At 37.2% G+C, this 23427-nt stretch overlaps 1 protein-coding gene and 1 long non-coding RNA gene across 6 annotated transcripts; one reads left to right on the forward strand and one right to left on the reverse strand.

Moving 5' to 3' along the window:
- Positions 1-37: 37 nt before the first annotated feature.
- Positions 38-9876, reverse strand: LOC122641102 (protein STRUBBELIG-RECEPTOR FAMILY 3-like). 5 transcript variants are annotated; one of them, XM_043834420.1, is made up of 18 exons: positions 9440-9876; positions 9041-9238; positions 8684-8813; positions 8508-8579; positions 7978-8046; positions 7737-7808; positions 7548-7619; positions 7390-7461; positions 7243-7308; positions 7014-7079; positions 5662-6059; positions 5113-5552; positions 3433-3695; positions 2904-3042; positions 1420-1556; positions 1176-1332; positions 280-546; positions 38-170 (listed from the first exon to the last, which is right to left on the reverse strand). In XM_043834420.1, the coding sequence occupies exons 2-17, from the start codon at positions 9138-9140 to the stop codon at positions 442-444; spliced, it is 2358 nt and encodes a 785-aa protein (XP_043690355.1). In that variant the 5' UTR covers positions 9141-9238; positions 9440-9876; the 3' UTR covers positions 38-170; positions 280-441. The 5 variants fall into 5 exon arrangements, with proteins under 5 accessions (XP_043690355.1, XP_043690357.1, XP_043690356.1 ...); XM_043834422.1 differs by having other exon boundaries at positions 85-170; positions 7978-8043; XM_043834421.1 differs by having other exon boundaries at positions 85-170; positions 9041-9245.
- LOC122641106 lies at positions 2163-23302 on the forward strand. Its single transcript, XR_006329808.1, has 3 exons — positions 2163-2308; positions 19565-19574; positions 23292-23302. It is a non-coding gene; the product is annotated as an uncharacterized LOC122641106 (long non-coding RNA).
- The last annotated feature ends 125 nt before the right edge of the window (positions 23303-23427 follow it).

Raw genomic sequence — 23427 nt, forward strand, 5'->3', positions numbered from 1 at the left:
TAAAATAAAATAACTAAAGCACAACCGCACAAGTCCCTTATTTCACTTTATCCACAAAAGAAATTGAAGCATTGCACTGCTATATTATATAAAAAATTGCCATAGAAAAGAATTAATCACACAAATAAAAAAATAAAAAGAAATTGGCTTAGCTTCGACACAAATGAGTCCTGCATAATTTAACAAAAATCATAATGATCATAAACTAATCAAGGCAGCAGAATCAAAAAAGGAAAACAAAGAAAAACAAAGGATCCACACAATTTTGTAACAGATTACCTCTAAGGCTATATATGAACTGTTGTGATGTTATTAGAGGCAACAGGTTTGCTGCAGTTAACAGTGGAAAGCCTGTCCTCGATGAACTGTTTCCTGCATAGTGTCCCTACAAGCTGGCCATTCATAAGGTGACCGCAGTAGTGCTCAAATTTCTAACCTAAATCAGTCCACACTTGATGTCCTACTGGGGGATGGGGACTCCCTCTGTATCATGTGTAAAAGGTTCTGCACAATTTCAGACATTGGTGGCCGGAATTCCGGCTCTTGCTGCAAAAATAAAGTTAACAAGTTAGCTTTACTTAATTTGCACAAGACAGCAAATTGGACCCTGTCATTATTCATTCCCATGAAAAATAAATTACCAATTTTTCATATCACCGATAAAACAAACAGTATAAAACCCCCCACCCAGCAACACCGCTCCTTACCACAACAATAATAATGTATCGATGACTAGATCAAACAGTAATAAGATTTGCAGCGATAAATATCCTAATCCATCTCCAAGGAGATAAACTATGTCATGTACAATTGTGGAATTTGCAACTGGTCTAAGGTATCTGAGACAGTAATGCCAGAGACAGACATACTCTGGAGAAGTACATACAGTTTTAGAATGTCCAAAAAATATGTAATAGGTCAAATATCTTATGAAGTAGAATACCCACATAACATCAATTCTCCCAACAAGGTTGGGATCCCCAAAACCTTAGAGCTATGATGCACTTCAGACAAACTAACAGCTAAAAATGAAGTTGGATTTCTCAAAATCATTGTGCTTGACCCAATGTGTACAATTGTGACATAATTGAAAAAATAATTCTGCACATCAATATCCAGCTAGAAGATCTTGCAAGAGAAAGCACCAGACTAACAAAGAAACCAAAGAAACTCACCTGGACACATAGATAGATAATGTCAGCAAAACGTGATAAAGATTTAGCAGGGTATGCTCCATTAAGAGAAGGATCAACCATCCTTGACAATGCGTCTATATCATGAAGTTGAGGGATTGCCCATCTCACCAGAAATTGCTCCCCCCGAGGCTGTGACCTACACATTTTTGAAGGAAATAAGAAACTGAGAAAGAAACCGCTGAACCTTTAGATACCCAAATTGCTTTAAATCCATATTCCTAACCTGTCATAGGACTTCCGCCCTGTAAGCAGTTCTAACATTACGACACCAAAGCTGTAAACATCACTCTGGCAAGTGTAAATTCCTGACTCGAATTCTGGAGCAGCATATCCATAAGCTGCTAGGAGGTGTCCTGATAACTGATTATAAATGTACGAGCATCAGTACTGACATATTTTTACATAAACTAAAATTATTCTAATATAAAAAATATAATTCTGAATACCCCAAGAGCCTATATTTTCCTAATCTTGGTTCAATAAACCATTGAGTGAAGCAGATTGGAGAGGACAATTCCCATAAAATTAAAACAGACCAACAAAGAGGATAAATGCAGTGCTTGTGAGCACATACCACTGAAAAAATGGCATGAATATAGGATTATTAGTGTGAGAGCAGATAAAATCACTGTACTGTATGGGTAGGTGAAAATTTTAATGGTCCAAGTATGAGTCCTTGTAAATTAGATGACCAAGATGTTGCAAAAACAGGCTGGAATATTTCCTAGGTGGTACCCATAAAGTAGTGGGTAGCAACTCCCTTGAAAGAGTACTCTAGACATAGCATGAAGTGAAGAGGACAACATCCTGTTCCACCTACCTTGAAAGTGTGCCTTAAGCACTGATTTAAAGTATTAACTCAATCTCTTTTCCCAAACACTAAAAAAACACTATAAATCTTATTGCCCTTGGTTATCAAGCAACTGACATCTTAAATCATCACCAGTAGATTCTTTTTACCACTCATCCCTGATTGCTGACACAAAATACTCATTTTTATGTATTATTGCACTCAGACAACTTGTCATAAATTCAGGTCAAACCTGAAAATCAAGAAATGGATTCCCAGTCAATCGAACATCCAATCAATGGATGGTATGCCAAGTGGAACGGTGTTGCTCTATTGCGACCTAGTGGTCACGGGTTCGAGTCGGGAAACAGCCTCTCCGCGAAGCAGGGGTAAGGCTGCGTACATAATGACCCTCCCCAGACCCCAGTGGCAGGAGCCTCGAGCACTGGGTATGCCCTTTTCATAGATGCTCTTTTAGTAACCTAGTTTCTCAGGAATAATGTCTAAAGACTGTTCCGCATTTAATATTTATGTTCCGGTCCTATTTGGAAAGGTTGACTCCACAAGAGCAGAAGTGTGACCTTCTCAAGATTGGGAGTAGGATGTGAATTCATATTTCAACATTGAGTGGGGTTTTGGAGCTCTAAGTCTCATCATTGGGGGCTGTTTCACTCTATTAAAGATGCAAGAGCTTTGGCATCAAGACTGAAATCATCTTTCAATTGGAAACAAAAAATCTTCAAAGGATATGGAGGACTGGATTCTAAGGGTTCATTGTATGGGCTCACTTGCTCCCTGAGTGGTTCATATTAACTTTTTCTTTTTCTATTGGTCCAATCCTGCCGAAGTACAGAAGCCTTTCAGTTGCACTGCTTCCATTAACAAATTACTTTATTAGTGATGAAAAGAAAGATTACCTGACTTACGGATCTAGAAGACATCAGAGGAGCCAAACCACAATCAGAAACACATGCCGCAAGTTCATCATCAAGGAGAATATTGGTTGACTTGAAATTCCGGTGAACAATAGGTGGTTGACAGGCCTCATGCAGGTACCTTGACACACAAGAACCATGAGATGATAATCAGATCCCTAAATTGTAATACAGATCAAATAGAATATGCATACAAGTAGAAAAAGTGGACCAGCCCTCAGCGTCCTCCAATATGTGTCATGCATGTAAAGACATGAAAAGGGATCGGAAGCTTTGCATTTAAAGGATCCAATCTAGCTGATTAATAGCACCCCATGTAAAAGCAAAAATATAAGAGACAGGTCATCCCTGCTTCCGATCCCAACAGCAGCATTCATTTACTACTTTACACCTGGTGGATCGCAATTTCAAATAACTATGAACAAAATCAGGATGATGCAATACACTGTTATCCTACAAAAAATAATAATAATGAGAATGACCCAAAGTGCAAAACAGGTCCTCTACTTACTCTAAAGCTCTTGCAGCTCCAAGGGCCACTCGGATTCGGGCATTCCATGAGAGTTTTCTAGTGAGTTCATCATCAGAGTGCAGTGCATCATGGACTGTCCCGTTACTGCAATATTCATAGATGAGTAGCCGTTGCCCATGCTCAGCACAGTAACCCACAAGCTCAACAACATTGGCATGCCTAAGTTTAGCAATACTGGACACCAGTTCAAGGAACTCTTCATCTGTCTGCCTAACATTGTCCAGTTTCTTCACTGCCAGTAACTAATGAAAAACATCCAGGAGTAAAAGCATAAATATCACAAATCGAAAACAAATCCATAGACAAAGAAACATGCATAGAAACATAAACACCATGAGACAGAAAGAGAGAGAGAGAAATTTTGCAAGTTGCACATTTTTCACACAGGTTTCAAGAATTTGGTCACACTGTAACTCGAGCTTTGCTTATTTATCACAAACCCACATTTTTTTTTTTGATAGATAACCAAAAATTTTATTATTATGGGAGGAGAAAATAGAAGTACAGAGTAGTGTACAACAAGAATAACAGGTAGGATATAAAGAAATTCTTAATCAAAGGGTAAAACAAAGCATGGAAACTATAGTTACATGAGAACTTAAGGAGGATATAATCACCTCATTGTCGTTGCCCCAATTCAACAGGATCCTATCAAGGGAGTGACTTTAAGAGCTCAGCCACATTATGAACAAAATAAAGCGACATTTTCATTAATAATGACAAAAATATCTGGCAAGCCCTCTGAAACTAGATATTGGTAGCTTTACAGCCAGTTATTTGTTATAAATAATTTCTTAAAATAATACAATATAAATATTTTTTTAATGAAAACAAGCCATGTAATTTAGTAAAAACTTCCACACCATGGAAAATTGTAAATCACATTGTTCTCAATATTTATAAAGATGTATAACAATATGCTATGGCATGTAGCTCCTTTTTTTTGATGTAAACATGTAGGTCCATTGATTTCAATGGAAAAATATTTCCCAGAAAATCAACTCCTAGATATAAAATTTGTTCTTTATAGTTTCTCATTTTCTTTTTCTTTAGTTTTAATTGACAAGGAAACATGTTTAAAAATGGGAAATTGAGGAAAAGAATCCAACCATGAAATGGAGGCGGTGTCCTCCAATGGTGGAAATAATATGATTGACCAAGTGCAGCCATATATTTGGAAAGGTGTCCTCCAATGGTGGAAATAATATGATTGACCAAGCGCAACCATATATTTGGAAAACAGAATCAAATAAATTTAGTTGGAAGCCCCCCACTCCAAACAAATTTTATTGTACTGAATTTTCAGGAAGGAAAGAAGTCTTCTTTTTTTATGGCTATAAAATTTCTTTCAAAAAAATTCCCATAAAATATTTCACTGAAACAAATGGAGCCTCAGAGATTTGGTTGACCAATAAGAAGGTCAGAACTTTAAAAATAAAAAATCTTACATATGATAAAACCCAACATGAAGGATGGCAGCAGCACAAGAGATATTTTAGAACATCAGCAAGGAAGCTCTAGAAAAGAAGCATAGATTGCAACACCAAAAATCACAAGAGCTTTCAAGATGAAGAATCAAGAAAAGGTTCCTTGCAATCAAACTGATAAAAAATAATAATCCCACTTAATCAGTTCATATCAAAACCACAAGAATCTTACCTTCCCATCAGGAAGTTCTGCCCGATAAACACTTCCCAGCATGCCTCCTCCAATAAAATTTTCTTGAGAAAAGCTGTTTGTATATTGCTGAAGTGATGCAATGGTGAAAGACCTTACAGAAGTGGGGAGATTCAGATTTTTAGTGGGACTGCTCCCTTTGATAGTGTTAGGGGAAGATATTGGCTTCACAATGACATTCTCAACAGGTGGAAAAGGAGGGGGAGGAGGAGGAGGAGGAGGGGGTGGGGGAGGAGGTGGTGGTGGTGGTATTAGAAACATATCCATATAATGATCTTCCTTTTGCTTCGGAATCTCACCCCTTCTTTTAGTATCTGTCTCCTCGGAGTAATTTCTTTTTGGAACAGCAGCCACTCTTCCAATATCTATTTCATGTTCATCCTTTGGCCTCACAAGTGCTGCATCTGAAACTGGATACAAAACCAAATCATTAAAGGAGAGTAAAACAAAACTAATGGACACGGGGAAAAAAGAACACTTAAACAAACTGAAGAGAAGGTATATATATATATATTTATTTATAAGGTTTACCTTTATCTATTTGATTATTTGGTTGAGCCATGGATCCATTGTCTCTAGGCCTCTCTTTGGGACCTTTATTAGCACCAACTTCACTCCTCTTGGCAAATATGTCAGCCTCTTCCCTTTCTCTGGAACAACTTCCCATGAAAAAAACACATCCTAATACAAGCACAATAAATACTAACACCCCTGCAATTACAATCCAGACAAGCCTTTTAGTTGTCAAAAATTTATTTTTTCTTGCTGGGCTTGATGTTGGGCTTGATTCTTCCGATGAAGATGGTTTATTTGCCTGCTTCCCCGGTGGTACTTCAGAAGATGGTGCCCCAGAAGGAAGAGGCGCTTGAGATGGAGACAAGGGTGCGGACGATGGAGCAATGCTAGTGTTGAATGGATTGCCATCCTTCCTGCAAGGTTTGATTCAACAGTTACTAGATGGTCATAAGCAAAAGGTGTTAATCCACAAACTGAACCAACAGTAATTCCCTCAACATTATTAAGTTTGTGCATATGAAAATATCGAAAAAGAAATTTGCAGATGGTAATTGCATACCAAAGAATAGACAAATGTGAACGCTCCAATTTGAAAGATAACTATATAAAACATTCACATTCTCCACATACCTTAGAAACCTGTACCAGATGTGTGTTGATGCAATTACAAGGAAAATGGCTTGACTACATTTATCCTTATTTCTAACACTCTCTTTTGCACGCATAGACAAAAAAATAGGATGTAATTGTTTATCACATTTTCCTTTTTCTTTTACAAGTACATCTGTTTCAATATTATAACAATATTATTTGTCAGTGTATTAAATTTCCACTGTAGCATGCACAGTATGGTGTTTTAGTCTACCTGTGAGGGTGAGACGCATGTTGGTGCATATGTTAGGAGACACCATTGGAGTAGATAATTTCCTTACTGAAATAAGAATAAAAAATCCCTCCCCAAACCATGCTTGCATTTTTCATTGCACACAGCTTTCCATAATCTTCTTCTGTCCGAAGAAATCTATAAGGTTTCCTTATCCTTGCCACATGCATACACATTAGGAAAGGTGAGTTTATGTCTGATTATGCATACTTAAGCAATTTTTAGGTCCTACAAATGTTAATCCATTACTTAAAATCACATCCATTCACCAACCAGTTTACATAGTAATATAGCCTCTGACTGCTCATATTTATGTGAAAATGCAGTCGCATGTGAAATTATGAAGCTAATTATTCCCCAGGGTTATCGTGTCTGATACAAAAAAACTCATAATGGTACGAACAACAAATGTTTCCCGGCATCAATATAGAGATAAGACACATTCAATGATAAAATAAACAAATGTGTGCCATGTGGCGCTCACTTGAAATTCGGAATACTCAGCAGCTTTTCAGGTATAGGTCCAGAGAACAGATTATTCTCTATATTCCTGTCAAGCAAACAAAGTGACTTTCAAATCACAGACAACTGAATATCACATATTAAATACCACATTCTGAAATTCGAAGTGATGCCTCAAATAATAAAGCTAGCCTACAAAAATAAGAAAGTCTAATTCAACATTAAAATCACCAGGCTGTCGAGAATATTACAAATCTCTAAGGGGGAGATCTTGGAGAACATCGAGGGTCCCAGAAAGCTGATTATTCTGCAAGTGACTGACAACCAAAATTTCAAAATTGATTGAAATAGAGGCAGCATAGGAATAATAAGTAAATTTTAAAAAACAGATTACTCACAAGGTTGTTAGAGAAGACAAGCTTCCCATTGAGGGTGGCAATTTTCCACTTAGATTGTTAGCAGAAAGATCCCTGCATAAAGGTAAATGATCATAAGCCAACAGTCAAACGGGCACATGTACAGGCAAAATATGCCAAAATAAAGGAGAAAGCCTTACAGATTAATCAATCCTGGAAGACTTTGAAAAGCATCTGGTATTTCTCCCGTCAAAAGATTATTATTGAGTGACCTATGGTGAATACCAAAAATATTAGTTTGAAAGAAAAGTGAATAACATAAACAAACAGCTCCCTTCCACCCCCCCCCCCCCCAAGAAAAAACAGAAGAAGAAGAAGTTAAGACTTACATGTCTGACAATAGAGTAAGTGAGGCTAAAGAAGTTGGGATACTTCCCGTGAAATTGTTAGCTGAAAGAAAACTGCCATAAGTGAAGAAAACATTATGTAAAACTTCATGTTTCATATAAAGCACCAATAATAATAAGGATATATTACAGGCCCATGCTAAAAGTAGGCATCAAAATGATTTGATTAATTGAGTTTACTATAAAAGGAAATATAATAGAATGGACGAGATTCAAAACATACAAGTTCTGCATGGTAATGGGTAAATTGGATGGAATACTCCCTCCAATATGGTTGTTGCTCAAATCTCTGCGTCAGGAAACAAAAGTAACAAAAGACAACAATTATCACATCCATCAAGACAAATCTTAAGCTAGAAGACTTATTTTTAATTTAAAGAAAGATAAACTAGATGAATGTTGGAGTATGATATGGCAGTGCATGAGTCCTCCTCAATTTGCCTTCCACATAGGGATTGTGCAGAGAACCATCCAATGAGTAGGCCATTGCTTGAGTTGCCAACAGGACTCAACCCAAAGGTCGTAAGAATTATTTTATTCATCCAATAGGGCCAGTTTCCTGGTGATGAGAAATCTCCTAGGTCAGCCTGGCACAACAAAATGCGGCAGCATGTGGATGAAGAACTTGGGAAAGACAACTGGATAAATTATGCTTTGGCACAATATTATCAGATGCAATCTCAAGTTTCAAAGTAACATGAAAAAGACATGTAAGGAGGCCAAAAAGCGCATATTTACACTGATAAAACTCACATTGCTATAATAGAAGAAAAAGACCCCAAGTTATCACCCAATACCCCTCCCAAATTTGCCCCATTCAGGACTCTGCAAAAACAAAAATCTGTTAGGAATACCAAATTTAAAAAGGGGGAAAATCAGAACATCAATCACTAGAAGTGGGCTCGATTAGGATCACCAAAGTACCATACATTTTGGTTATGTTTGCATTAACGCATTGGACACCTTGCCATAACTCCAAACATGGGTCCCCTCCATTTGGAATCCATCCAGGAAGCACAGGGTAGCCCAGCGAGGCATACAAGCTATTGATCGCAAAAACTGTCAAATTAAAGAATATAAAGCATACTTCAGTTCTAGGAACTCATCATTTTCAGAAAATTTATATCAGGAAGGAAAGAAAATAAAATAATTTAGGAAACCGTACAGAGCAGACCATTACAAATGCCACAAAATCAAACAGGGAATAAATGAACTGATAACTATTTTCTAGAATCTGTAGATCTACTCGAAGTAAAACAGACTACAACGTCAAAAATCATCCTTACCATCTCGCGGGTCAGTGTATCCGCGAGTAAATTGGGCAGTCAAAATCACAACAAAACCAAAGTAGATGCGAGCATAGATCTGCCAATTCAAGTAACCCATGGCCAATCTCCACCTACTCACACTTCGAGAACTCAGCTTTTCCTTGCCAAAATTCCTTCTGCATCAAAAGTTACCGATATTAACGAACCCTCTTTAGCCTGAAAGCCAAAAAAGCAAAAAAAGAAGAAGATAAACCAATGCTAGTGACGTTAATTCTGCTACAAACTAATGAAATGAAGCTGTGAAAACTCAGAGCTAAAGCAAAACCAGGAAAAAGAAAAAAAAAGAAAAGGACAACTTTTGAAGTTCAAAACAAACTTGGCAGCACAATAAAGGAATTAGCAGTGGATAGCTCAAACCTAATGAACTCTGCAGCCTCCACCCGTCAGAAAAATTCGTCTTCAAACAAGGCCATTATCCCGAGAAGGGCTCCACTGACTTTACAACCCCAAGATTCTTCCAATTTAACAAAGGCTACGCCATACTTAGCGGCTAAGATTTCACAGTTCCACAAATTAAAGAACTGACACATAAATGCAAAGATCACACCCGAATTTCAGATAGATTTAGTTCAGAAAACAACAAGAAATCGAGAAGCTGCAAACCCTAACCTTGGAAAAAAACTGGAAAAGAAAAATAAAGGTTGGAGTCTGAAGTCTTAGAATTTATTCAACAAAGTTAAACAAGAAAAAAGAAAACTTTAGAGTTGCAGAAAATGTTGGCTTCACAGCTTCCACAGTTCTCTTCCACTTTTCTACTCAAGAAAAACCAACAAGCAATTGGAGACAATAAAGATTTTTATAATTTTGGAGTGTGAAGTGTGAACTGCGTGGGAGATTGAGTGAAAATTTCAAGGTTTTAAAGATTTAATGTTGTTTTACTAAAAATAGTTTAAGCTGATGCACTTATCTACACAAAAATAGTCAAAAATGACGGAGGTGGCAAAATCTAACTAGACGAAATGCATGCTATGCCGCCGTCAGTTTTATTAACGTTAGTATGTATTAATGGGCTTTTCATTTATGAGCCCATATCATTTTGTAAAAGATCCTAAATGGGCCCGGTGCCATTTGCTTTGGCTTTTTGAAGTGCTCAACTCTGTTATGCTTCTTTTCTTTTTAAGGATCATAGCAAACGACAAACTGAAACCTAAAACTTAATGATTCATTAAAACCAAAGCATAAAGATCGATTAATTTCATAAGAACGAAAAAAATATCTTGGGATACTGGAGTAATTATGAGAAAAGTTTTATAGTTGGTGTAATAGAGATGGGACATCGTGGTCTAGAGCAATACACTACAAAAAATGAAATAAACTCCCCCTATAGAACGAAGTGTTCGAACTACACTTAGAATGATATCTATCCTTCATGTGTCCCAGACTACTTTGGTCTAACAACGTAGTAACTATATATATTTTCACCATTTTAAAATTTTGAAGTAGGTACAGGATCGGTCTCCATTAATTCCTGAGTTGATAGGTACAAGAATCGATTAGAATTGACCGGACTCAGTATTGACTCGGCCTAACACAGTTGGACTCTAATATGAATAAGATTGTGTTTTATCGAAAATGAACTGAGTTGATTTCTCATTGACTCAGCCAATTCAGCCAATTCTGATATGAGTTTTAAAACTATGCTTTGAACCTTTGTCATGTAATGTAATTGCTCTGGCCTACGGCTACACAATTCAAATCACCATGGTTATGTGTATCCAAAGGACAAAGAAGAGTAACAAACACAATTTCATGCTTTTTTCTTTTCGACTAAGTTTTCCTTCAGCCACGGTCAAGGAGAATCCCTTGATCATGGGGGCTTTAGATGCACGAGAGGCATTGGAAGAATATTTTGGGTAACATACTTAAATCCTATAAGGGTTTGTGAACCCTAGGATGGTGTGGTGGACCTTCTAATGGTGAAAGAAAACTTTCACCTTTTCTTTTTTGCCTTATAGATTATCTTTATCATGACACAATGTTATCAGGGAAAAGAAACGCTCCCTAGTTGCGTGAAGCCTGCACCCAAATACATGAAAACACAAAATTATCGACTGTCTCTCGTGAAATAAAAAATCTCATCCATATTGATGCCATGCGTACTCTCATTGGCTCCTGCACCACGCAACCAGACAGCATCTCTTGCCCATGATATTATTATACTTTCACCTTTGAAGACAAACTTTTCTTTATGGCATCTTCAGCATTTGTGTGATAAACCAACAAAATTATTAATGAATAGGTTGAGGTTAAACCAATAACTTATTAATGATTATATTAATGTGCAATCCATCATGTCTCATCATTCAGATTAATATGTGTATCAAGGGGCTTCAATATGGGGGCCCAATGCTTCCCACCTTTGAAACCAAAACCCATTAGACCACAGCCCATTTATGAAACACTTCCCTTCTGTCATCACTTACGCAGTTACGCATATACAGGTTTTTGCCTTTAAATTTCAGATTTACAGGTCAGAAATGCTTCAAAGAAAAGCTTTGGAAAGTGCTTTCCTTTCTTTATATCTTTTTTTTGTAATCTCCCTTACTTTAACGGACCAAAAAAATAATTTAGAAAGAATGTCCTCAAAAGGCTAGCGATCTTTATCTCTTTATCATACTAATCACGGAATCATGTACGAAAGTATTTTTTTTATTATTTTTTAAATCCTGATGGTGAATGATAAGGACCAGGGGCATATAGACAGTCGAAACTGGCGTCTTACATAGAGTGAAATTACGTAAACATCCTTGGATGTTATAATATCTGCTGCTGGCAAATGGCAAGTGGACAAAATTTTGAAATTGACAGTCATGTGTTATACATATATGCCAGAAATGTGCTTGATATAGTAGGTCTGAGTTAAATTGAGGGTAGCTGCCAGAGCAGCTGGGTAGTAGAGCCTAGCTCTCAGGAGGCTTCGAGTTCGAGACCTTTTGTTCTTTATCTAGTTTAGGATCCGATTCAATACCCCACGGGATTGTGGCTAGAGCCGTAAAGCCTAGCTCTCGTGAGGTTTCGAGTTTGAGACCTACTATTCTTCATCTAGTCTGATATCCTCTAACTTGCAACAACATTTACATTGCCTTGCTGGTGTAAAGAGTCAATGTTACATGAACAAAACCTTTGAGGTGCATGTAATAAGACTAGAACCAAGACCTACCTCTTGCGAGGATATGCCGCAACTCGCAAGCCATTCGAGCAAAGGGACGCTTATTTCATTGCTACACTGTGTTCAACATCAAATTAATCAAACAAGAAGAGATTGTATTTTTAAGAATTCATATAAATTTCTAGCTGCTAGTTGGTGGCTTAGAATGATTTTTAGTTGGTCACATATTTGTGGAATTTTTAGAAGCTTAAGTCAATTTTAGATTGTAATGTCATGCTTAAGGATGTAGGTATTGGTATTGTATCGGTCAATACATATTGGCATCGATGAGGATTTTTTTAATCTAAAAAGGGTTTCTGTATTGGAATCATCCTGTTACAACTATTGTTATTGGCATCAATATCCACCGATCCCAACGCCAATACCATGAACTAAAACCTTTGTCACTCTCAATGTGAGATTAGCATTTTTCATGGATTTGATTCTTAAGTTATTGACATTAATCCCATAGTTAGCAAAAAGGGGACAACAAAATAAAGGGAAAATAGATGGTAGGTTTTTTAAACGTGTAAATTTCAAAAGGGAAAAAAAAAGGGAGAAGGGAAGAGTAAAAAAGAATAAGCAATATACTCATACAGATTGAGGAATTATTACTTAAATACTTACATCCAATGTTCGAAAACAACTATAACATTCAACATTAATGCATATATATTTCAAAATCCATTATAAATTTAAGGACATATCATTCAAAATACAATTCCAAATCCATACATTTATTTTTTTTTTTTTTTTAAAAATGTCCGAAACCCTATTGAATAATGGGGCATGACTATTAGTGTTCATTATTGTTAACAAAGCCAACACACTCTTGAAATTATGCATGTTTGGTTGGAATTGGGAATCATCACTTTAAAAACCATTTTTAACAGATGCATTAGTTTGCATCTCAATTCCAGAGTCTATGCATTGAACATGAGTTAAAGATGATAGCATGAGAAGTATAGTCCTTCAAGTCAATTTTACGTCAGCAAAAGAATTCAATCCATTCAAGTTCAGTAAAAACAAATATACTTAGTTAAGTAAGACATTATTCAACAAATCTAAGATCTTAAAAAACACCTAAAATCAAGAATATGTTTTACACGTGTTTTAACTTTTAACGAGATGCTTGCCATTTTTTCTTGTATTAAGGAAACAAACAACAAAACCCGTTTAAAATGAAAAAAAAAATGAAAAATATCATTTAAAATGCATTTTTGTTAATTTTGGAATCCAAACCATCCCCACCCTCCTTCTCCCCTCCCCCCAAAAAAAATAAAAAATATATATATTTATTTATTTTTCGATAGGTACAATCATGTGAGCCCATGCCATCCTTATCCAGTTACCCTACTATTCCCCAACTCCAATACTACTTCATCTTAAACGTTAGAACCTGAGTCAGATACAACTAATGTCAACTTAAAATAGATTAAACCCTGAAAAGGTTCTGAGTCATCATTAGGTCATTTCTAACCTGACCCGGCTTCATGACTTCAAACACCCGGTCCACCCGAAACAGTTCCAACTACATAAAAAAACCAAACAGTCTATAAACCGTTTGAAAGGGCATTTACGTCATTTAAATGAGATGAAACGTGAAAGACGTGTGAAGTATGCCGACTATCTCACTAACCACCTATAATATTAATACACGTAGGTTATTAATAAGACAGCTCTAGTTTCATTTTTTTTTTTCTTTTAATTTTGTTTTTCAGGTGGGCCCTTACCACATGACCTTCATGCAACGTCTCCTTGTGACCCATAAAAGGTCAGAAACTGTGACACCACTCAAGCGTGATTTTGACGCAGAACGTCCAACACGGCATTCCTATCCGAGGTGGCATTATGTGGGACCGGAAGTGTCGTCACAACATCATTGAGTATGGTACTTTACAATTATGCAATTTGATTAAAAATCTCCACCGTTCAATAGTTAATCTAAACGGTTCATCACTTTACACCTGTTCGTTTAGATAGCGTTCACTTAACGGCAAATTGTGTCAAACCAATCAATGTTTCTAGTTATTAAAACGGCTGACTTTGATAGCTACGTGATACCATAAGCCTATAAGTTAACTACTTTCCGCTTATGGAGAAATGTTTATTCTTGATTCTCCTTAATGCTTGCTAGGGAAAGGGATTGATACTTGTCATTGTAATCAATCTTCCCACTTGTGTCAAGGGAGAACCCAACAAGTCAGCTATCGACTTGAACTTCTACTTAAGGGTGTCAATTGGTCAGGCTGAATCGCTTTCGGTTTGTTATTGATCAATTCGAAACAAATTTGTTAAAGAAGTTTTCGATTTCGATCCGGGTTTTTGTTATTAGGCTACTATCAGGTTCGGTTTGATTTAATTTAATTTTTCATGTATATATAAGGAAATGGAAACATCTTCTTTTTTTTTTTCCTGATTCAATTTGGTTTCAATTTTATCGATTCCACAAACCTCAACCAAATACCAAAATAAAAAAGGGTTCAATTCAGTTTGGTCCAATTTGAGTTGATCGTCTTCAATTGGTCCAACCAGTTCAATCCTCCGACTATTAAAAGAAGGTTGCCAAGTCACATGGCCACTATGCCAATGCGGGGACCAATGGGAACATGAATACAATCATCTAACATGGGTGTGGGTGGAGTGGTCATTTTACCCTCCTTGACGTGGCGACAATTCCCCAATCCTTAAAATAAAGTATGGTGAGGGAGGAGAGAACCTACATGCTAGACCAATGGAGATGCGGAGAATAGTTATAAAGGGTTAACATTTTTTATTTTTTTTATTTTTCGATGAAAACGTAATCACACAAACCACACACCAATCCCAAAAGATTAACCTATAAGAGGCTCACATGATCAAAATATCAAGAATAATGAAGAAGCCCATATACGACTCTAAGAGGGAAATAGTATCTTTATTCGTGTTGTGGTAAACTTTTTATCCCATAAATTATAAAAAAAAAAAACTGAGCAAGTAAAGTTGCCATAAATTATAAAGAAAGACTGAGAAAGTAAAGTCAGAAATTAAGTTCAATGAAAGTGTGCATTGGCATCATGATTCCGTGCTAATATGGGAATTAATTTTGGCTCTTCACAGTAATATCTCGGAAGTTCTGATCAGGACAGACTAGTTTTGACTTTTGAGCAATTTTTGCCAAGTAAATGCCAATAATTTTGACTGCGATCGAGGAAGCATTAATGAAATTAGTTAAGCAACTTTCGATTCCTAAAATCTGTATAAACGAATGGTGGGTTTCGCTTTAATTATGGTATGATGGGCTAAGAGACTTGGAGTACGTGGAGACATGGAGTGCTTATCGGTTCAGTAAATGCCAATAATTTTGTACCATGCAACGTAAGAGCATAAACTAGGGCCGGCTTGAACCTGAAAGATCTTCCTCCAGACCATTTCATACTTTCATGGGTAGGGCGCTTCATGCACCCAGAGTCGGCTTGGGTTTAGCCAAGACTGACTAGTCCTCAGTAAGGGTGTCAATTGGGAAGGGAAGTACTCGGGATAGGTCCATACCGGTATTGGATTCATCCCGAAGGTGCCAATCCTAGTACTGTCCCATTTGGTAATGGGATCAAACCTAGGTTTTGGTTCCAATTATTAATGGGATGAGACAACAGCGGTTGCAAAACTAGGCCTAGTAAAAAAGGGAGAAGAAGTTTAATGGTTTCTAATTAAGGGTGTCAAAAAAACCCGGCTTGAGCTTGGACAGGGCTGGGCTGGGCCTGTGTTCTAGATAGGGTCGAGCTGGGTTTAGTATTTTGCTGAGGGTCTGGTTGGGCTTGGGTTTGGTTAAGGATGCCAGGGTTATGCTAGGGTTAAGGCCATTCTCGGCCCAGCCCGGCCCATTGACACCCCTATTCCTAACAAGATGGTTTCATTGTTAATGTTGTGGATATTTTCACTATTACGAGATCTGACGTAATCCTTGCTTTAGAAAACAACGTCAATACTAGAAATCATAATGATTTTTATGGTCTAAATTCTTCAAACTCCCTAAAATTGTATGTCAGCTTCTTAAAAGGATGACCAAGAATTAATGACGATGAAATAAACAAGTCCATATATGATTTTAGAACCATCATTAAACAAGTTTATAAAAACAAAACCAAAGGTCCATCAGTTGAAACCTCTATAAGAGATAATACAACCCCAAATATATGAAACTACAACCACAATACTTAAAACTTAAACACTAGAACATGAAACCCTTTAAAAGTGTACTAATAGTTTTGGTACCTAATCAGTATTTTGGTACTGGTACTATTGGGAATCTCGTCCCAGAACCATCCTGTCTCATTTATTAGTTGGTACCAAAATCAAACCCATGTACTGTCTTGTTTATTAATGGGACGGTCAAGTACTAGGTTTGAGTAGGACAGTTCCCGCCGGTTCTGGTTCCAAATTGACACCCTTAGTCCTCAGCATAGTTTAAGGTATTAGAAATCGAAAAGTGTCGGTACATACTGATCTGGATCTCCCTGAGTCGATCTGAATCAGCCAGAATTGCTCCCCGTCCCCTTTTTAAAATAAAAAATCATTTGATTATTGTTTTACCCTCGGGTCGTATTAGTAGATCGGTATTAGATCAGTCAATATTGGGATTGGCCTTGACCATTATTGATCTGATCCCAAGATTATAAACCATGGTCCTCAGCCCTTTTTTTTCGTGTGTTGACCGGGGGGGGGTGGTTTGGTAGTTGTTGATACTACTTAGTCCTAAATTCCAGTGGCTTAGGGGTGTCAAATGGTTGATTCAGTCCTGTTTCAATCAATTTGACGGTTTTATATATATACTGGGTTAGACCTTTAACCAGACCAATAAGAGGTTCGCTCTAGTTGGTTTTGGTTTGTTTCGGTTTCTTTAATGGTCTCTTATCAGTTTATTATTGGTCGGTCTTAGTTTTTTCATATATAAAAAAGAAAATATATATTACCCTAATTAATATTGAATTTTATCGATTTTGTTGGGTTTGCTAGTTTTGGTCCAATGGTCAATTTTGGTTGGTTTTATCAGCCGGTCCAACCAACTTTGGTCTTTTTGAACGTTTCTAAAAATCAATACTGAACTAATAAGAAGTTTAGTCAATCAGTTTCGGTTGATTACTTAATTTAACCATTCCGGTCTCATTTTGACACCCCGGTCCACCTCTAATATAGACCTTTAGAGAAAAATCATCTTTTATTGCCTCTAAGAACGGTCTCTATTGCTCCCTTTTAATGTAGTGGGGTTTTCTTAGGCATATATAGGGATGTAAACGGATTGGATTCGGCTCGGATAGTGCTATATCCGCATCCGCATCCGATTAGCTTTTAGATGGATTCGGATAGTGCTAAACGGATATGAACACGGATACGAATCGGATATTTTATCCATTTACATATAACTATAGCTTTTCGGATAGCTATAGCCTATCCATATCCGTATACGTTTAGCTTTCGGATGGATTCGGATAGTGCTAAACAGATACAGACACAGATACGAAAATGGATTTCGGCTATTCATTTACATCCCTAGGCATATATGATTTCCCTTTTGCATTTAAATACTTTCTATCGAGCCAGAGCCTTGAAGGAATTATTTTTTTAAAAAAAAATATATTAAAAAGACCTAGTAGACAGGGCTACCATTCCAAAAATAAAAAAACTGGTACTTTGGCATACCCGACGAGAATGGATCATTTGCACGTACCAACAAGTGAACGTAAATCAATCATATTTTAATTTTTTTTCCATTAAAACCCCTCTTCCCTTTGTAAATGGCAAAAATAGGATAGGTAGTCGGCTCTCACATGTACGTTCACCAATTGGTACGTACAGAGGAATCAAACTCCCCTCCTCCAACTACTTCTCTCGTATCAAAATTTAATTTTGATTTGCATAGACATTAAATTAAATGATATTTTTTTTGGGTACATGACTACCTTTTCAGCAGAGAGGGATTTAAAAGAAAAAGAGGTGGGTTTACCCACCGGAAAATTATCACGTCAATTTTCCTGTCCGTCAATTTCCTCTAATAGAAGGAGGTAGATCCTACCCGGGTAGTGTGTTCGGACAAGGTGTAGGGTGATCATTTCCACCCCCTATTAGATGGAAATGAGGAAATTGACGGGCAGGTAAATTGAGGGGATAAAGATCCATATCCACTACACCTTCAAAACTTTATGAGTGATAGACCCTTGTCCTAGAAGTCCGAGAAATTGACCATGGTTTCACGGTCTTCAGCCAAAGCCGAGTATCATTCCATGACCTCTGTCACTTGTGAACTTATATGGCTCTGGACTTTACTCACCGACCTTGGTGTTTGGTCCCCTCCTATGCGTCTCTTCTGTAACAATCAGGCTGCCCTTCACATCGCCGCTAATCTTGTTTCCCATGAGCACACTAAACATATTGAGATCGGTTGTCATATTGTCCGGGAACTCATTCAATCCGGTTGCCCTACTGCCCATGTTCCATCTCGGATGCAGTTAGCTGATATTTTCACGAAACCATTGGAATGGGATCAGTTTCTCTTTTTACTTTCCAAGTTGGACGTTCGTAATATTCACGCTCCAACTTGAGGGGAAGTATTAGACGATTCAATGAAAGGAGTCCTCCCACGTTAGACTTCCATTTTAATTCTAGTTCTTTTTGGTATTTGTATCACATCCGATATAGAGTCCTTCATTCATAGAAATTCCATATCGCATGTGATATGCTTTCTTTTCTTATCTCTTCACTTCCTAAGTGAACTCAATGTAATGCATGTGTATATTCCTTTACATCGCAATGAAATACGATCTAGCTTTTCTAAATAAATTCAATTTTATCAGAATATGGATTTCCCTATTTACATTCCTAGGGATGATCTGAAAAGAAATGCTATCAAAATAAACACACAAGTGATTTGACTGCAAAACATTTGGTTTCATTTCATTTTATCTGATTCCAATTAAATGAAATGAAACCAAATGTTTTGCAGTCAAATCACTTCAATTCTAAAATCTTCGGAGAATATCCCCATAGACCTAGCAATATAATTAACGAAAATTAAGAGTTAAGACTACTATTAATGTGTTCCCCTGAGTTGCATTAAGCATGTTTAGCATCAAGGGCTGGAAATTCTCAATCCAATCAGTAAACAAATTTTTAAGGGAAAGAGAACGCTATCTGGGCGAAACCAGTACACTGATCCTGCATTCAGACATAGGGGTCAGCAAAATGACACTGTCACCCCACCCCGAAAATTCCGCCTGCAGCAGCAGACCGACTGAATACCAGACTGAAACTTAAAATTGAACCCAAATCAATACAAATCAATAAAACCCAACAATCAGAAAAACCCATGTTTTTTTTCTACCATAATTTTTTAAAGGGTAAATAATATATACATGATAAACTGAATTTGACCGAACCTGATATCAAACTTATAAGGGAAAATCGAAATAAACCGAAACCGAAACCAAAACCGGACAGAAAGGATATGCATTGATATGTATGTCCATGCACATTAGGTACTAGGACCACTATTTTGCACTCTCCCATGATGTGAAAGCTTTATTTTTTAAATTGCCACATCTGATTTGGAAACCTATATACTTGATCCAATAACTATACAAAAGAAATATATAACAATATCATGTCAATTAGTAACAAAATCCGCGGCCTGCTCAATTCTGCTCACAGAAGCACCTATATATGCTCTTTCATGTGGTTGTTGATCCCTTCTTTTTCTTTGATGAGTATGAGTCATGAAGGTCCATATTTCCCATATCGCTTGAAACAATTCTGGAAATTAAACTCCACACTATATCAAGAAGTCATCCATTAAGCATATTCCAAATTATCCAGCCAACTTATTGAAGTACCCTGGTAATGGAAGAGAAACAGAAGCAATAAGCCTATTAAACCTAACCAAAACTCATATGTAATTTTCATAAAAGAAAGGCAACCCAAACATTGTTTTACTCCTCAATCCTCACCCAAAAAAAAAAAATAATAAAGCAAAACACCCAATATTCATGAGGTCAAGGACAGTGATACGGGTAAAATACGTCCACCATTCACAATATGACATGTGGATATGCGAAATTGGAAACATAATCAAGTATACTTCCAGCTCATCTTTCCTAATATAGAAACCTACTATAAATCGGGCATCAAATATGGAAATCATACTCATGATAGGAAACTAAAAAACCCTGTACCACGGTGCCTAGAGAGATCTACTATAACCATAATCCAGCTCCTTAGTAAGGGAAGGAATCCTCACACGGCCAACGAGAATTAGAACCTTTCCATAATCGGACTTTCCAAGCTTAAACCGTCTCCCAAAAGGAAACTACTATGTAGGGGAGACGATGTATCTAAGAGGAACTCTCATCATCGCCGATTATTAGACACTTTAGTATAAATAAAGCCTCTCCTAGAGAGCAAGGTACGTTCAACAATCTCAACTACTCTAGACTCTTGTGATATTGCTCTGATGTTCCTTTCAATTGCGAGAAAGCTGACTTAGACATCGGAGAGCCCTCGCCAGAGTCCACTCCGGTCCTCTCACGGTGTTTTGTTCTTTGAGTTATGCAGGTTCACCAACCAACGCAGCTCGTATCCTCCCAAAGGCAGTTTTTTGCAGCAAAAGACAAAATTATTAATTACAATACTAATTGCATCAAATCCCAAAATATTTATTATAGAATTACCCAACATTTTGTTACGTGCAAAGATAATCTAAAAATAAAATACGAAGAAGAGAGAAATAATAGAAAGAGAAAGAGAGAAAATAAGGATTACTTTACGGAAGAAACAAGGGAAGCGTCTGACTTGAGTGAGGAAGGAAGCCTACCTCATCTCTAAGAGATAAATTAGGGAATTCACTAGTCGGCCTTTTCTATTCCATATGCTATTTAATAGAGTTGAGGAAACAACCGTTACATAACTTCTTGTGACTCACCATTATTGATACAACTGTTCCCACGCACAACTCCTTCCACGCAGTACAACACACTCCTTAATCACTACCGGATCTTTATCCCCTCCAATTCCCTACCCGGCCCAGTTCCCCCAGTGCCTCTAATAAGGGGGGGTGCCATGACCACCCTATTCCTGCCCGTGTGGGATCTGCACACTTCTTAGAGGCACTGAGGAACTAGAGGCGATAATTTACCTAAATATAACCTACAATAACTAACAGTTTTCTGAATCCACTAGTTATATAGTCCGAATGGTCTCTCTTATCCCACACGGAGAAATGGTTCATTAAATTAGTAACTAATTTATCATACTACTACTGATGACATAATGTTATGGTCGTGTGCATGGGTTATTTCAGGCGTGGGGTGGGGTGGGGTTGCTGTTATCACATGTGGAAGGAGTTAGTTATTATCGTATGTAGGGGAGTTAGTTATTATCATATATGGTAGTGTTAGTAATATTTTATGTACGTGAGTGTGGTGATCACATGTATCTGGAGAGGTTATCCTATGTGTTAGGAGGTAGTTATGGGGAGTGTGGAAGTGAGGAGGTGTTAGTAACCGTGTGTTTATGTATTAATGGTTGGAGAATTAATGGATAAGCTATCGAATTATCTACCTAAACATCTGTAGAGAGATTGAGGCAAGGCTTCCTCAATAGAGCCTACAGTGCATCTTCTTGATTCTCTGTCTTCTCAAATTGCCCTTTTCCTTCCAAGATAGGTAATTAACTAGCGTACGTATATATCGGCCTGGTATTAGAGCTGGGCATCACGTCATGGGTTTGAGCCACGAAAAGGACTACCTAAGAGAGAGCTACCTGGGTTAGAGTGAAAGCCATCAAAAAAGGGCTATCTGCCGCCAGGCAAAAACCCTAGAGCAGAGTGAAGCTGTTTGAAAAGAGCTACCTATCGCCAGAGTGAGAGCTGCCAAGGACGATGACTACGAAAGCATGGTGGTGTGTTATGTGCCCAATGAAACTCACTCTAGTATATGAGCGTTAGATTGAGTCAGCATAGTATATGATAGGTTAAAAAACTTAATTTAACACGTTTTATCAACTCTGAAACTTTTGATGTATCGATCAAATACTTAACACATAAGTAGAAAAATTATTGAAGTAAAAACCACAAGCAGGGTTAGATTAGAATAAAAATACGTGTAAGGCCTCGTATAACGCTCACCAGAATGTGCATAATTAACCTGCTACAGATCTCATCATCTGGATCAGATATTTACGAAATGAACCTTCCTTCATTTATCTTTCGCATACGTTCCCATCTTTGTCTCCGACCTTCATTGATACACGTCTGACATGCTCCCTGTTAAAAGAAAGGAAAGTTCTAAAAAAAAGGACAGGACAGGACATGGCCTGTCAATTATCAATTTGAGAAACTATAATTAGAAGGTTTTGTAGTTTTTCACTTCCCAGTTACCCAAAAACAAAAAACCTAATTTGTGATTTTCCAGCTATTAATTTGACAGTTGCTAATTAGGGTATCAACTTTCAATAAGGTAGTCAGGCATAATATTAAGGGCGTATTTAATCGGCTCGGTATCAATTATTTGGTACGGTTTTGGTTTGGATCACGGTAAATGCATAAACCAAAATTGTACCGTACTGAAAAAAAAAAAAAAAATCGATTTTGACCTGTTTCTGTTGTTGAACATGAATAAACTGAAGTTTAACCTCTAAAAAAAAAATAATCAATTTGAAGAAAAAACTAAAAAAGAAATAATAAAGAAAGTGAGGAGAAGACTCGATTGATATTATTAAAAATATGAGCGAAAAAATGCTATCCAGGCACGTGCGGTGCATTGTCCTTACGTCCAGACACAAGGGTTGACGGGCGCATAGAATGACCATTGTGACCCTATGAAAAGACGAAAATTCTCTAGAACATAATAGTCATTTTGCATGCCCATGTATTTAGGCACAAGGGCAACACAAAGTCACAAACACATTATTAAAAAGGCGAGGGACGAAGTGAATGGAGGGATTACAAAACATATGCAATTCTTCAGTTTGGAAATAGGCAATTTGGTATGGTTAAGTATGTATGATCGTACCAAAGGAAGATTCCTTTTTTAGACACCAAAATTGTATCAATTTTTTTTCACTTTGATTATATGGGCCAATGGGAGAGTACACCTGAGTGTCTAATCGGGTGGCAGAGGCATTATTTCACTGTACCGTGTGCAAGGGCATAGAAAACACCATCAAATAG

The sequence above is a fragment of the Telopea speciosissima genome, chromosome 9 (genome assembly GCF_018873765.1).
Source record: "Telopea speciosissima isolate NSW1024214 ecotype Mountain lineage chromosome 9, Tspe_v1, whole genome shotgun sequence".
Classification (NCBI taxonomy): Eukaryota; Viridiplantae; Streptophyta; class Magnoliopsida; order Proteales; family Proteaceae; genus Telopea; species Telopea speciosissima.

Excerpts from the sequence above, each read along its gene's own strand:
- LOC122641102 (XM_043834420.1), bottom strand. The coding sequence starts at position 9,140 with ATGGGTTACTTGAATTGGCAGATCTATGCTCGCATCTACTTTGGTTTT. Across the intron at positions 8,047-8,507 it reads TTTTCTTCTATTATAGCAAT|CAGAGATTTGAGCAACAACC; the intron begins GTGAGTTTTATC and ends TGTTTCCTGACG. Across the intron at positions 7,080-7,242 it reads GATCTCCCCCTTAGAGATTT|GAATATAGAGAATAATCTGT; the intron begins GTAATATTCTCG and ends TTTGCTTGACAG.